The sequence below is a fragment of the Frieseomelitta varia genome, unplaced genomic scaffold, assembly GCF_011392965.1.
Source record: "Frieseomelitta varia isolate USP_RPSP 00005682 unplaced genomic scaffold, Fvar_1.2 scaffold_246, whole genome shotgun sequence".
NCBI lineage: Eukaryota > Metazoa > Arthropoda > Insecta > Hymenoptera > Apidae > Frieseomelitta > Frieseomelitta varia.
This window is the reverse complement of record NW_025109975.1, coordinates 342,959-357,925: the sequence shown is the minus strand read 5'-3', so window position 1 is coordinate 357,925 and position 14,967 is coordinate 342,959. Positions and strand designations below refer to the sequence as shown.

At 39.7% G+C, this 14,967-nt stretch overlaps 1 protein-coding gene across 1 annotated transcript; it reads right to left on the bottom strand.

The window, feature by feature from the left end:
* Window positions 1–106: 106 nt before the first annotated feature.
* Window positions 107–9,792, bottom strand: LOC122528164 (ELAV-like protein 3). The gene is made up of 4 exons (XM_043653019.1): window positions 9,494–9,792; window positions 6,911–6,952; window positions 4,646–4,648; window positions 107–3,650 (listed from the first exon to the last, which is right to left on the bottom strand). The coding sequence occupies exons 1-4, from the start codon at window positions 9,775–9,777 to the stop codon at window positions 3,326–3,328; spliced, it is 654 nt and encodes a 217-aa protein (XP_043508954.1). The 5' UTR covers window positions 9,778–9,792; the 3' UTR covers window positions 107–3,325.
* Between the last annotated feature and the right edge of the window lie 5,175 nt (window positions 9,793–14,967).

Below are 14,967 nucleotides of genomic sequence, written 5' to 3'. Positions count from 1 at the left end.
ACAAAGTATATATTTAAGAAAACGATCAAAACGTTTATATTCGATAATTCTCTCTTCTTCGTTTAAGAAAAAGAGTTAAGCTTTTCTTCCTGTTTTTTTTTTTTCCTTTGGTTTTTCAGTACATACGCAATCCCATCCAGGGGAATTATTTTTACGGGCTAGCGCGGGCGAAACGGTTCGCTCACCTTGCACATACTACCTAAAACGCGCTTTCTTAGAAACCGCTTGTCTGATTTGCTTATTAGTCTAAAGAGAAAAGTTTTCTCGTTTTTTTTTGTGTTTTTTTTTCATTTTTTTTTTTTTTTTAAAGGTGGAAAGGTTTTTAACACGCGGCGCCATTATTCTCTTATGCTCTGGCACCTCTTTGCACGTAGACTAGACACGTGTTTACCGACGATCCGGAATCATTTGTCGTCGATCGTCCTTCTCGACCATGTCTGTATCACATATTCGTGCACCGTCGCGAAGTGTTTCTTTCGTTCCAACCATCCGTGTCCCTTCTTTTTTAAAAGGAAGGGAACCACAGCAAGAAAAGAACGCGTTCAATCTGCGTACCATATGTATAAGTAAACCGTTTCTATGAAATATTTTGTACGTTGGACTTTTTTTTTTCTTTCTTTCAATATTTTCGTTAAAAAAGGGAAATCGAACGTTCGTGTTTATAAAAATCGGAGTATCTTCGTCGCGACAGGGAGGCAGAGTCTCTTTCTCCTTTTTTTTGTTTATTTTCTCCCCGTTGCAAACAGTGTTTCTGTATGTAAACGTGTCGATGTGTGTATACGTGTGTATAAAGTGAATGTGTGTGTGTTTTTTTGTTAAAAAGTTGGCTGACAAAGTTCTTCTAAAACGTCCAAATTGTGGACGGTGCACATTCGAGGGACACTAATACGCGATACTCGATAAAATCAGACTCTGCATTCAAGTAAGCATTTTGTACTAACTAAGATCTCGTATCTTATACGTACATATTATCTATACATAAGAAAAAAAAAAAAAAAACAAAAAAAACAAAAAAAACAAAAAGGAAAAAGAAAACTGAAAAAAAAAGAACGAGAAGGAAAAGAAAAATTGGACATTCTTTGGGTAATCGGCAGAGAAGTACAAGAGCTTGTGACTAGCAAAAAGATAAAAGTACAACGCGTTGCTGCGTTACATAAGTAAACGTGACGTAATCCCTCGGATCACTGTTGTGATGTTCCGATTTCTCGATCTGTCGCGACAATCGCATCGTAGTGTATATAGCACGTAAGCCCTAAAATATCTTCTTAAATAGGTAATAATTATTATGCTTCGTCTTTTCGCTTCTCATCGAACAATGTCTCGTCCTTAATTCAACTACAGATTAAGAAAGCTTAATTTTTTTTCTCTCTCTCTCTTTTCCTTAAGTACGTTTAAACGTTCACTGGCTAAACAGGAAAAAGAAAAAGGGGAATCGATCGTTCGCAAGTAAAACAACTAGCTTCACCACTTTCCCGTGTTCTGAAAATCGAACGCGAGAGACTTCTCTCCTCGCACGCGCATCCCGTTTCTCTTATATCCTCCGCCAGAGAGCGACTTGCCCCTTCGAATTTGATCAATTCATCGATCGTCCCCGTCCCGTCCTCGACCACGATCCGTCAATATTGTCTCTCTCTACTCACTTGTCTCTACACCATTCCTCTACAACCACTTACTACTACGCACTCTTTCCCGTTCTCCGTGTGTATGGGTCCGTCGATCTTCTGGATCGAGTTCACCGATAGCCGATCTAATCGGAAAAACGCGAGGCGCCTGCCGGCTCCCCTCTTTTTTTGGTTGTCTCTCTATCAACGTGGGTTGTCGGTAATTCTAGAAAAAAAGTTCAATCAGGCCCTGTCCCCTTTTTTTTTTGTTTATAAGTTTTGTTTTCACAGTCTCACAGCCTGACGTCGTCGTGACTCTTTGGTCTTTGGTTGACTCTTTGGTTCATGTCTCCTGTCGATTCCATCTCCGCGAGGAGCTTTCTCCTCTCTGTTTGGTCAATTGCTACGGAAACGTCTGTTCGTAGTCACGTGGTCTGTGTGTTTCATCGCGCGCACACAACGCACATAAATCGGCAATGTGTCGCGAGCAATCGCGCACGGACCACGGAATTCATCGTTACAGACGGTTCACTCTGATTTTCATCTGATTTCTCTCTTTCTCTCTCTCTCTCTCTCGTGTGTGTGTGTGTTTCGTTAGTGATATCTCGGGAACGAAACGATACAGTCGCGAATCCTGCGAGACACGAGAGAGGACAGGACCTCGCGTTACTTTTCTATCGTGGACGAATAACGGGAACAAAAAGAAAAATGAACGAGTGACCAAAGAGGGAGAGATAGGGAGAGTTAGATGACACTAAGGCGAAGGAAAGAAAGTGCGAAGCTTTCTCTTTACCTTCCTTTTCGTTCCTGTGCATGGTATGTGTGTAATTAGGATAATCGGGCGAGCGACCGCGTATAACGACATACCTCTCTCACCGTCTTCGCCAGTTTGTTTCTCCTCGTCCCTCCACATTCATCTCCCTCTCAGCCACGCGCACCCACTGCATACGCATCCTACCTTTGCTTGTACAAACACACGTATACACGCACATACACTTATATCTCTTAGCATTCTCGCCTCTCTCTCTCTCTCTCTCTCTCTCTCTCTCTCTCTCTCTCTCTCTCTCTCTTTCTCTCTGATTTTTTTTGTCTTATCGTTTGCTGAAAAAATCGGCCGAGTGTTCTCCAGGGAGCTCAGCATCCTCTATATTAGTTGGAAATGTAAATTCATCGCCGTGGTTCTCGAAGTCGTCTCTACCTCATCGATACTTCTTCGATGAGACTGATAGATTCCTGATCATCGTTTCGTATGCGGACAGGTTGTAACCTTTAAACGGATGATTTTGCTGTTGTTGTTGCTGCTGCTGTTGCTGTTGTTGTTCTTGGTGTTGACGGTGGTTCTGATTGTTACGATGGTTCCCTCCGCGATCACGACTGTTCAAGGTGTTGATCACGGAGTCGACGGGGAGATGGTGGTGGTCGATCTTCTTCTTAGTGGAAGCATAGGCAGTCGCGAGCGCTTGGACGGTCGCGGGCGTGACCACAGCCGCAGCCGCAGCCGCGGCCGTAGCAGCAGCGGTCGCTGTTGCGGCGACCACCGTGGCTGCTACGGTCGTTGTACCAAGCGCTGCCTTGGCAGCGGTCGCTTGACCGATCATGGCCGCGGCTGCCGCTACAGCCGGCGTTGCTGCTACTACCGTTTCTGCTGCCGCTGCTGCTGCTGCTACTGCTGCTGCCTTATGATGGTGATCGTGGTGGTGTTGCTGATGCCGTTGCTTGTCGTCCTACGCCGCCTTGCTCTTGTTCGTTTTGAAGCTTACTTGAAGGACCCGGTTACCGAGCGTGTAGCCGTTCAAGCTCTGGATGGCGACCACGGCCTCGTCATAGTTGGTCATCGTCACGAAACCAAAGCCTTTGCACTTGTTCGTCTGCAGGTCGCGAATCACTTTGACCGATTGGACGGCGCCGAACGGACCGAATAACTGCCACAGCACGTTCTCCTCGGTCTCTGGGGCGAGGTTGTACACGAAGATGCACCAGCCAGAACCGTTCATCGCGTTCCCGGGTAGCATCGAGTTCGCCAAGAGATCGCCTGCCAGCGGACTGTACCTGAAACAATGCGGTTGATCATGTGAAAACGTTACACTCATCGACGAGCACGGCTGGTGCTCGTGCTTTTCTTTTTTGTTTTTGTCCTTTTTACTTCGCGCTCGCGATACAAGGCAAGAAAAACGTTCTGCGTTTCGAGGAAGCAGCGCCATTGATCTCGCACGATCAAACTGAATCAGAACTGCTCTCACTTTCTGTTATACGATGTAACGATGATAATAATAATAATAATTTACAAAAGGAATTCTGTTCGCCGGCGTGGCTACTCGACGCTGCTACCTTCTCTCAACATCCGCATCTATGTAAAAGAATCGCAGACGAGATATTTTCTCTTGCTGGCGAATTTGATCGTGCGTACAAAGCCACAAAGTTTACTAGTCTGTCAAACTCAAAGTGCCTCGAATAAACGCGACTCGACTGAAAGACTTCCTTCTGCGTTACCGTCGTAAAAAAAAAAAAACAGTTTACACGAACAAATTGAAGTCGTGCAAATGACATCTATGTAAAAATCACTCGCGTTTGTTCAACAAAAATCATCGTCGCACGGTGTTCGAAAAATTGCGTAAAAACGAGCTTGAACGAAAAAAGGCAACCGGCGTTGGGTGTGTCCGACCAATTATACCGGCGCGAAAAAAAAAGAACCGCCAAATTAATTTCGAAATGAGACTCTCTTGACGAGATAAGTAATCGTTGCGTGGGGCTGCATGCAAATTCTACCATTAAAAAAACGTTTTAAACAAACGAGGCGCGACCCGTTACTCGTACGGTAACTTTTAATTAGATAGAAGAAAACCAGGAGAGGCGGGGGCGAAGGTGGAACGAAGGGGTGAAAAAGCGGAATAAATCGTGAAAGAACATCGGGTGAAAATCCGCATGCGTCCACTCGTTAATCGGCATGCTGCAAAATTGCGCAACGCTGAATGCAGGGTGAAAAAAACACATGGTTACGAGGCGGGACATATTTACAGAGAGATGTAAAAATGTAATCTACGTACCTACTTGACGTCACAAGCCGCGTTAAAACAGGGCACATCTCAGTGAGTATTCATTATAGGGCCGAGGTGACAGTAATTACGCGAGCATTCGTTACGAACGCTCGTTAGGAATCGCGTTTTTTTTTTTTTTTTTAAATATAATGTATGCGTATGTATGTACAACGCGTTTTCGTTGCTCGGGGTGGTTTTTTCTTTAACGACGCCTCGAATGAACCCCAAACTCGATTCATCGGTGTTTTTTGCTTTCCTTTCTCCATCTCCTGCTCTATTCTTTTTTTTTTCAATTTACTCATCTACATTCTATCTAGAGAATTATCTCTGTTTCAATTAATTGTTGCTAAATAAATCGGTTCTTCGATATTGGTAATTGAACAGAAACTAAAACCACTGATCAAGTTAGAGGTTTGGCTGGATCATATTGCCAGAACAGAGATGGCGAAACGTTCCTTCGTGAAAGAAGAATCCACGTTTTTTTTTCTTTCAATCAGCCGATATATGTACACTCGTTCAATGTTACCGAGAATTTCCAGAAACGTTCGATCTTCGATCTATCTATATTTTTGTCTGAGGGAACAACGTCAAAGACTCTGACGTTGTTCGTGCAAATAACAAACTGCAATTTATTTCGATCGACGATCGACCGTTTTCATTACTACGAAAGTCGACACATCGGTGCGTTGTTTTTCTAACCATAATCAAGTGCAATTTTCTTGCATTAGTCTGTGTGCCAACAAAATATACATATACCTATATATTTCTATATATACGTATATATATTTATAATACACGTGAGTCCACGTGAATGCTCTTTCAGAGATCGTGCACCTGGCCTCGCTCTCAGCTCTACACCAACAATCCAGTATAAAACAATCTTCCGACAAATATCGCTACTCTAGATTCTTATTGTTCTACTATATCAAGTATTATATATCGGCTAGTACAACAAAGTGGCAGTGTACTCTCGTGTATCGCTACGTCGTGCATTTATTGCAATTTTTTTGTCATCACTTTGTCTCTAATTACTGACAACTCGTCGTGCGCAAATCTAATCGTACATTCTTCCATTTATTCTCGATTTCAAAGAGGATCAACGAATGACAGGATTGATCGTCGGCAGAGAGACCGAGAATCGTAGGTGCACGGTCTCGAGTCGAACACGACCGATGAAGGTAAAGAATCAAAGAAAAGAAACTGGTGAAAAAGGAGAAGAAAATGCGAGCCTGTCGAGGAACGTTGATTCGAGTCTCTATTTGCAATATCTTTCTTTGTTTTCTCTTAATATTCATCAACGCTTTAGGCATGGCGGTCTGTAGTCTCGCGAGAATCTTTTCAATCTGTTTTACCCGTTTTTCGACGACGATTGAAAAAATCGGTCGAAATCCGTCTGTACAGTCCTAGACTATATGTTACTTTCGACAGGATACTATTTAGAAGCTTGAGAGCTAGCAGGTTTAAAAAAAAAAAAAATAGGAAAAATAAAAATTCTACGGTCACTTCTCTAATCAATCGATAAATCAGAGTGAAACTTAGATTTGGCTCACGAAACTGAGAATAAATTTTAAGAACCTCCGACAAAACGTAGTGACGATTAGAAAAAACAAACGAGGTAATCGAAAAAAGAGAGTAAAGGCAAGTTTTGCTTCTTCTTTTTTTTGTTTTTGCTTGTCTTTTGAGTATCAAAGGAAATGAGAAAAGTTATGAATTGAAGAGTTGTACACCCGAATCGATTCGCATTCTCGAGAAAGCGCTAAGGTATGCTCTGTGACGTTTGGTGGGTAGAGAAGCGTTTGAAGGATAACAATTAAACGAAACGAAAGGCAACGAGAAGGAAGAGAAGAGAAAATAGAACAGCGTGAGACGACGGAGGGGAGAAAGAGACAAAGGCCTTAAAAATTTCATATAAAATATAAAACGTTGCCGTTCAAAAGGGACAATCATAAAAGAAATGCATCGCCAATCGCATCGATAATGATTTTCTCTTGGATTGCACGTTCGAATGTTAATTCTCCAAAATAAATTTGATGAATAACTGATAGATACCGCGAGTCAAGAATAATTTGTCATGAATGAATTCAGTGACAATTCTGTGAAAAACTAAATCGAAAGTCGAATGAAAAAAGGAAAAGTATTGATCATATGAAATTTTTAACGCGGAGCGTGTGTGAAAAGGCAAGAGAACGAAGCCACGCAAGAATAAAAAATCAATCAATCGAAAAACAAAAAACCGGGAGGGAACGTAGTGGTAGTAACGAAAAAAATACTGACCTCTGTAAGCCTTTGTTAATGGCAAGCATGGCCTTGCCAGTGCTAAAACAAAACACAAAAAGAACAACGTAAGAAGAGAGATACTCCGGGAACGAGCCAATAAAGTCGGGATAAGAGTCAGTCGCTTCCTTGTGCTTCCATTTTATTTTCTTTCTCTTTTTTTTTTCTTTTCTTTTTCCTGTCACGGAACTACCATCTATGGTGCCTCTCCGTTTTCTTTTCTCATCGTGGATAACGCAACAGGCGGTGGGGGGGGGGGGGGGGGGGGAGGGACAGAAAGACAGATTAAGAAAAAGACAGAGAAAACAAAAGAGACGAAAAAGAGAGAGAGAAAGAGAAAAAAAAGAAAAATTATTTCTAAAGAGAATAAAATAGACTGAAAAATGGAGAACCTTTTATTCCGGGGTGATGTTTCTCCCGTTTACTCGAGAGAAGAGGAGAGACAAGGAAGCGTAAAACCAAGGGCTGATGCAGCGACGCGGCGTCGATCGGAAAGAAAACGAAAAAATAGAAACGGAATAGAGGCAAGCGAAAAAGCGAAGCGCATTAATCTACTTTTTTTTCTTTTTAATCTTTTTTTTAAAACTAAGATACATCTCGAATCTTCGTACGTGTTCGATACGATTGATCGAACCGTTACACGAGTCTTCCCGTCATCAATCATCGTTATTTGCGTTCGACTGACATGGACATACAGACGGACCTGAAGCACGCTCAATATCCGGTTGTTAAACAAGCGACACAAGGGAAAGCCTTTATCGTCATCTTCGTTCGTTATGTATTGTTACATCATGAGTGATAATTTTAGTCGTCGTGACACGCGTTCGCAGAGGCACAGAAGCGCGGAACGAAGGGGAAAGACGAGAATTTTTCGAGATTCTTTTGTTTCGCTATCGACGTTTCTCAACTCCATTTTTTTTTTTTTTTTTTACTTGAATTCGCCGTCAGCCTCGCATCCACGGTAACGTTTATCCGAGGGCCACGAACGAGAAATTACTTGGGAATTTCGTGTTACATCGCCTCGTTTAGATCATACCATCCGTGCTAAAAGAATCAATAATCGTTTCGGCGAGCCAGCTTACCGTGGATCGCGAAGACAAAAAACCAACCAAAACTTACAGAAATAACAGAACGTTTGTATGTGCCTTGCTCCTCCATATTTCCAGAGTGGTCAAGGATCAGTCTTCTGTCTCTGACGCGCGATCGCAATTACGATTCTTTTGAGTATTAATAGACTTATACCTAGGTAATTAGTAAATATTATATTTGGAGACCACCTTGTACCACTCGTTTGTTGGGAAAGGGAGAACGGGGAGAAAGTGTTGTCTGGAGGAATGGAATAAAAAAAGATCCAAGTAATAGAAGAAATCAGGAAAATGATTGCTAGTGCTAATGATGCGGCAAAGAAAGGCCGAACGACGTTCTACAGTGATTTTAAGTATCGTAGGCTGATATCAAGCATCAGATTAGATTAAACTTCGGTACGTGTAGTTTTCTTTACACACGTTTCACTGTATGTCATCACTGAAATATTGATACCGAAACGTCGATTCTACGATCAATTGAAAGGTTTCCAACAAATGCTCGACTGCAACAATGCTCCGACGTGTTAATTCAGATAGATGGTCAAAAAATGGTTCGTCAAACGACTTCCTAGTTTAAAAGCCAGGCATCGATTTCACATATATAAAACGTATGAAGTATAAACTCTTATAATTATAATTAATATTGCTTATAAAGAGCAACAGCGTCGTAGTTACATTTCATTAATTTAACACGGTAGAGCAATTTTCTGCTACATATTTACTTGCATCATTATTTCCATTGCTCTCATAACTATTCAGACAATAAAAATACAGAGCCGTTCGCGGATAAAATTGTTCAGACAACGTCGTGGCGACCGTTCTTCGCAATGAAACGAAAAGAAACATGAATTGAAGTTCTCGATGAGAAGTGTGCACCCAAGAGACGGGCAAAGACGAAACTCCGACGCGGCGCGTAAACATGCTTGCGCGTAAACGATCGTCCCAACTGGCGAGTCCGAGACGAAAAGAAGAGAGAAAAAAAAAGATAAAAAAAAAAGAAAGAAATGACGAGACGAGGTATAATAGATCGTATGGTAGATGAGGTGCATAAGGAGGAGCCTGCAGTGTATTCAGATACTTAAACGGTGAGTGCGTAAAAAAAGAGGAAAATACAGGCAGCGAATCGATCGACCGATCATTTTTGCAAGTTCCCTTCATTCTGACCAATGACGATCTGATTTGAGTATCGAACTCACTTGACTCCTTGCCGATCGATCGACAGATCACGCCAAATATCAGCGTTCAGAATCTCTACTGAACGAGATACAAACGTAAGTAATGGAACGGAAAAGAGGTACTTAATCGGAGAGAGGAAATAAAACAGAATTGAACTGAATGGAAATAGAAGAAGAAGAAGAAGAAGAAGAAGAAGAAGGAGGAGAAGAACTTAAGGTAGAGAAGAAAACAAGGTAGAAAATAAGAGAAGAAGAGTAAGAGAAAGAGAGAGAAAGAGAAAGAGAGATATTTTTGGGTAGAGCGAGTAGAGGCGAGTAGGTACCTGGATAGTGGCGACAGTGGAATGTACCTGAAGCGGCCGGTTGGATGGTGGATCGGGCCGCCATATCGTCGGGTCGCTTGCGGTGCCAGATAGGCCAACGGCGGTATCGCCTTGTTGTTGTTGCTCGGATTGTTGGCGAACTTGACGGTGATCGGCTCGGACGAGCCCTTCGGAATGGTACCGTTTAATTCTTGGATCGCCCTCTCGGCCTCGACCCGCTGGTCGAACCTTATGAAACCGACCCCTTTCGACAATCCTGTCGGTAATCGGTTCAAGTTATTCATTAGAGCCACTATCTTTCACGTCTTTGTTGAACGAATAGCGGATATCGAAGTGAGAAACTGTGGCAGATTCCTCGTTGACTGTTGAGTGACTACTTAATGTGTACGTGCGATTCTTGGTGTTGTTAGAGACCTCTCGATGGTCTACGATCTTCCAGCTAAACTGTTGCAACTAGATACAACAGGGGTAGAAAGTCTGCATTGCAATTGTTTGGACGAAAAGGAGATCATTTTCAGATAATCTTGAAGGAACAAATGGAAATTATTAAGGTAGCTTGGATCGTGATCTGTATTATTTATGCGATGCAGTTTAATTGGAAAATCTTCAAACACCCAAGAAACGCAATGACAAATGATCCTTTTATGAAATCCATCATGAAGCTACAAATTGCAATTGTTTAGTGAAAAAAAAAAAAAAAAAAGAAAACGTTTCAACGGTAAACCAATTCGTCGAAGAAAGTTGCTTTTGCATTAACGATTTCTTCTCGATTTCAAATAAATCGATCGTCAATGCCAACGAACCTTCTTCTTGCACTTTCCACCCCGTGATCAACGACGAATACTGTGTAGAATGCAGTTATGTGCATTCGAACGAGTGGCTCGGTGCGCGCAAATTCGTTTCTTTACACCGATGTCGTGTGTTCTCGAGTGAGTCGATCATGTTTTACTCTTTAAAGCGATAGCCGCGAAGCTGAATGAGTTTGATAACGCGGCAAAAAGGGGTTAAGAAAGTGTAAATAAGTGTGTGTGTGTGTGAGTGTGAGTGTGAGTGTGAGTGTGTGTGTGTGTGTATGTGTCTTGTGTGCCACGTGGATCGAGGGCACGGTCGCAAAAATCATAATTATAACGAACGACAAGAAGCGTAAAGAAACAAAAATGGCGCCCGGGAGAAAAATTCTGGTCTTGTAACTGTTGTCGTGGTCGCGCGAAAAAAAGCAGCCAATGAACAAATCAAAGGAAACGTAAAACAAGATTGCAAAATTTCAAAAGAAAGAGCTCTTTTTTTTTTCTTTTGTTCGAAACAGTCAATCGTTCAACCCTCGCGAAACGGTCAATTAATTTCTTACATTTTACTGCTTAGTTCCTCTATTTTCTATTATTATCAAACAATTGATCTGATTATTGATACTGGCGACAGTATCAATTGTTTCGCGAGACCGAACGAGAACCGAAGCATACGAGAGAAAAGAAAAAAAAAGTAGAATAATAATAACAATAATAAATGAACAAAATATTGAGAAAAAAAAACGGCTGCTTTTGTTTGAGCTTGGACGTGATAAGGGAAAAGAAAAAAGAGTTGTATGAGTTACGTACCGGGCAAATAGTCTCCGCCGCCGGTCACAAACTGTCGTACTAAACAGAAACGGAAAAAATCATATCACGTTAAAAGTCAACTGGCAGCATACACGATTTGCTCGCCCCTGATTCGTCTAGGTGTAAGGATACGTAATAACGAATAAACCGGAAGAACAAAATAAAAACCGATGAGAATAAGAAAATGAAAAACGCACGAAAAAGGAAAGTATACAATTGAGAGAAGACAAAGGGAGAACGCTTTTTTCTCGAAAAGTATTGAATCTTGTGATCTTGAAGTCATGATGAATTGGAATCAGAAAAAAAGGAACAAATAAATAGAGCATGAGGTTCCAAATGGATTCAACACTAGACAAAGAGAAAAAAGACATTCAACCTGGAATTGAATTTCGTTTTTCGCAATGACATTCACTCTTTTGTAATGTTGAGTAATCAAAATAATCGGTGTTTGAAGAGAGAAATAAAATAATATTGGTCGCAGTGAGATGAATAAGGGGCGAACGATCATTTTGTTAGAAATTTTACGCTATTCATTTCTTCGTCCTTAAGTATGCAAAGAAGTCTCGTTTTTGTTAAAAAAGGAAGAGAAAAAAAAAAGAAAGAAAGAAAGAAAGAAATGCAAAGAACAAAACAGTACTCGAAGATGAACTGAAAAAAATGCAAGAAAAGAAAGCGCAACAAGAATGAATAAAACAGAAATTGACGGGTTCGAATCGAGGATCGCACTGTGGAACGAGTGTAATAAAAGCAAGCCAGGAACGAAGGAAGAAACAGAGGAAGGTTCCACGTACGATACGTATCCTAGCACCAGTGTCGCAACATAAATCTAATTATAAAGCTCTAACGAAAGGATATCGAAAAATTAATGTGATGACATCAAAAAAAAAAAAAAAAAAAAAAAAAAAAAAAAAAAAAAAAAAAAAAGAAATAAAAAAATGAAAAAAAAAAAAAAAAAACGTGCGTGCGTGCATGCACATTGCTCGGACGCCCAGTCAGAACATTAGTCTCTGTCCAATGCCAAGGAATTTCGTGAACGAGTTTTTCAGTTTCCACAAAAACATAATTTTTTTTTTTTTCTTTGAGTGAAGTTGCAGTTCTTGGAGATTTGAGTTTCCCTATAACCTGCAGTTAACATTATAGGATTGGTAGTGATTTTTTTGTTCTTTGGTGTTCATGGTGGTTTGTGTGTGTTTTGATCTTGTTTTAAGTTTTTGCAGGAGAAAAACTTTCAAAAAAAAAACCTGCAGTGACTTGGTGTGTAGATTCATGTTGGTATGTGTTTTGTTGCTGTTATCTGTTGAGCGTTACGTGCTTTGGAAGTTTTGTCCTTATTTTCAATGGGATTTTGTCTATTTGATAGTCTCCGGTAGTCCTGATTAGATGATTTTCGTGGTTTGGATGATAGGCGTTTGTGACCGAGTTGTGTATGAAGTCTTCTATTGTTAGTATGTTGGCTAATTGATGTATATTGATGTTGCTAGTTGATATTTTTATGGGAGTATCATATGGTTTGTTTAGTATTATTCGTAAAAATTTTTTTGCATCTTTTGAACTTTATTTATATGATTTTTGGCAGCAGCCGCCCAGATTTGATGTCCGTAGGTAGTGACACGGGTCTAAATATTTGTTTTTAATTTACTATTTCTGGAGATTAATGGATATAATCTGATGAGTGCGAGGTTTGTGCGTTTGTGTATGGCCAGAGCCCAGATAATTTTGGAGTCAAGAATGACATCAAGATACTTGGCTGTGTTTGTCTATGGAATGTTTTGTCCTTCTATTGTAATGTGATTTAGCGTGTAATTTCTCTTATTGTTAAAGGTAATCCGCTTGAGTTTTGTCAGGATTTACTGCGAATTTCCAAGTAATCTATTATAGTGTTAATATGATTTTGTAGCTATATCGTAGCTTGGTTCAAAGACATAATTTTACAACGTTTAGAAATATTTATTACCAATTACGCAAATAATGCTTACGAGAACAATTCTAATCTTTGTTAACCCCCCAACGATTCCACCTTGAACTTTGTGCGCTCACTCTCCTCTGATAAAGTCACGTACAATTTTGACAACGAAATATCGCAGAAAACTTGCAAACGTTCAAACAAATGACAATACCGACCGAGCTGTTGTGAAACCTTTCGTAACAAAGAGCATGTAACTAGAAACATTTAGATAACTAACTGCTAAACAATAATTCCGGTAAAGAAGAAAACTGTGATTCCGATAAAGTAGAAAATAGAAAGTTATCTCGGGAAGATTGTTTTAAAGAAAATACGATCGACAAACTTTATATATATCTACCATCCTCGAATGATATATACACATACTACATGTATGTTGTTTTAACAATACACGAAAGACAATGACACAATCTATTTATTTGTTATCATGCAGCTATCTATTGAGCAGAGTGTGAAAAGTATCAGCGAAGATTTAACACATTTATTGGTTGAATTGCTTCAACAAGATCCCCACCGAGTTTTGGAATGTGAATTGCCGCTCATCGTGAAATGATAACAATTATCAATCGCGTTATTGTTGCTGCAACGAGTATCTTTCGAACGTTGTTGTTTGAAAAACGCGTTCTATTTCGAAAATTATCAGCCACTGGCTCTTAAAAAGAAAGAAAAAAGTCAAAGTGTAAAAGTCAAATCAATGTTTTTAGTTACATGCTCCACTTACTTTTTCACACGAGAAATCAGATGGAGTTCATTATATTATCTGTACTGTGTTCGTATTCTTTCAAATGACTAGATTAATTGCGTACACACAGAGAAAGAGAGAGAGAGAGAGAGAAAGCAACGTATGTATAGAAAAATCTAGAAAAATTTTTTAACTTTTTCCCAGTACGAATTACAGGTAATCTCTGTATAACACAGTTTGAGAATTAATCGAGATTCTTCTTTATCTTTTAATGGTTCTTAACCACTTGCGCTGGCAACTGATTGCGGACCGTAACGAGTGACCAAACCGTATACAATAACTCGTCGCTTTCTTTTTCAATTCGTCGGTATGATATCACTGGATAGAAATTATTGATTAGTAATAAATTTATTATTTGTTTCGTCTAGGTTAAAACTGAGAAAATATTGCAATTTTGGGACAAAAAAATTCTCGACGTGCGTGGCACGTCATTCTAGTGCAAGAGGTTAACCACTGATTGCGGACCATAACGAGTGACCAAACCGTATACAATAACTCGTCGCTTTCTTTTTCAACTCGTCGGTATGACGATCACTGGATAGAAATTATTGAGAAATAATAAATTTATTATTTGTTTTACTTAAATATACTTGAAACTGAGAAAATTTTGGGATAAAAACATTCTCAACGTGCGTGGCACGTCATTCCAGCGCAAGAGGTTAACTTGACGAGAGAAATTTTGTTGCAGTGGAAGTAATGCGGAATTTCTCAATTTACCATTGAAACAGAATGTTTAATTGACTGTGAGTGATTTTTTTGAAAAGTCTAAAAAATGAGGATCTTCCCCTTTCTGCGAGTTAAGAGATATTCTGATTACTTTTGTTTCGTAATAAATATTCATGCATTATAATTGTATATTACACATTTATGTATTATAATACTTAATAAATATTTCTCTCGGATATAAAAAGAGGATAATATTAATAATGAATTAACATTAAGATAATTATATTGTTTTAATAAATATTTCTCTCAGATATAAAAAGGAAATAGCGTAAATTTGTTTTCAGCTTTCTGTTTCTCGTAACATTTTTCTAGGAACTTGACAACCGTTTTACACGAGAGATTACCTGCAATACCTTCTTAATTTCTTCCATTTCTGTGTTTAAATTTTACTTGTAACAAATTTCCAGAAATCTATTAGGCGTTGAACGATAAAGTGGAGTGACCAGTT

Excerpts from the sequence above, each read along its gene's own strand:
- LOC122528164 (XM_043653019.1), bottom strand. The coding sequence starts at position 9,777 with ATGAATAACTTGAACCGATTACCGACAGGATTGTCGAAAGGGGTCGGT. Across the intron at positions 6,953-9,493 it reads CCACTGTCGCCACTATCCAG|CACTGGCAAGGCCATGCTTG; the intron begins GTACCTACTCGC and ends GTTTTGTTTTAG.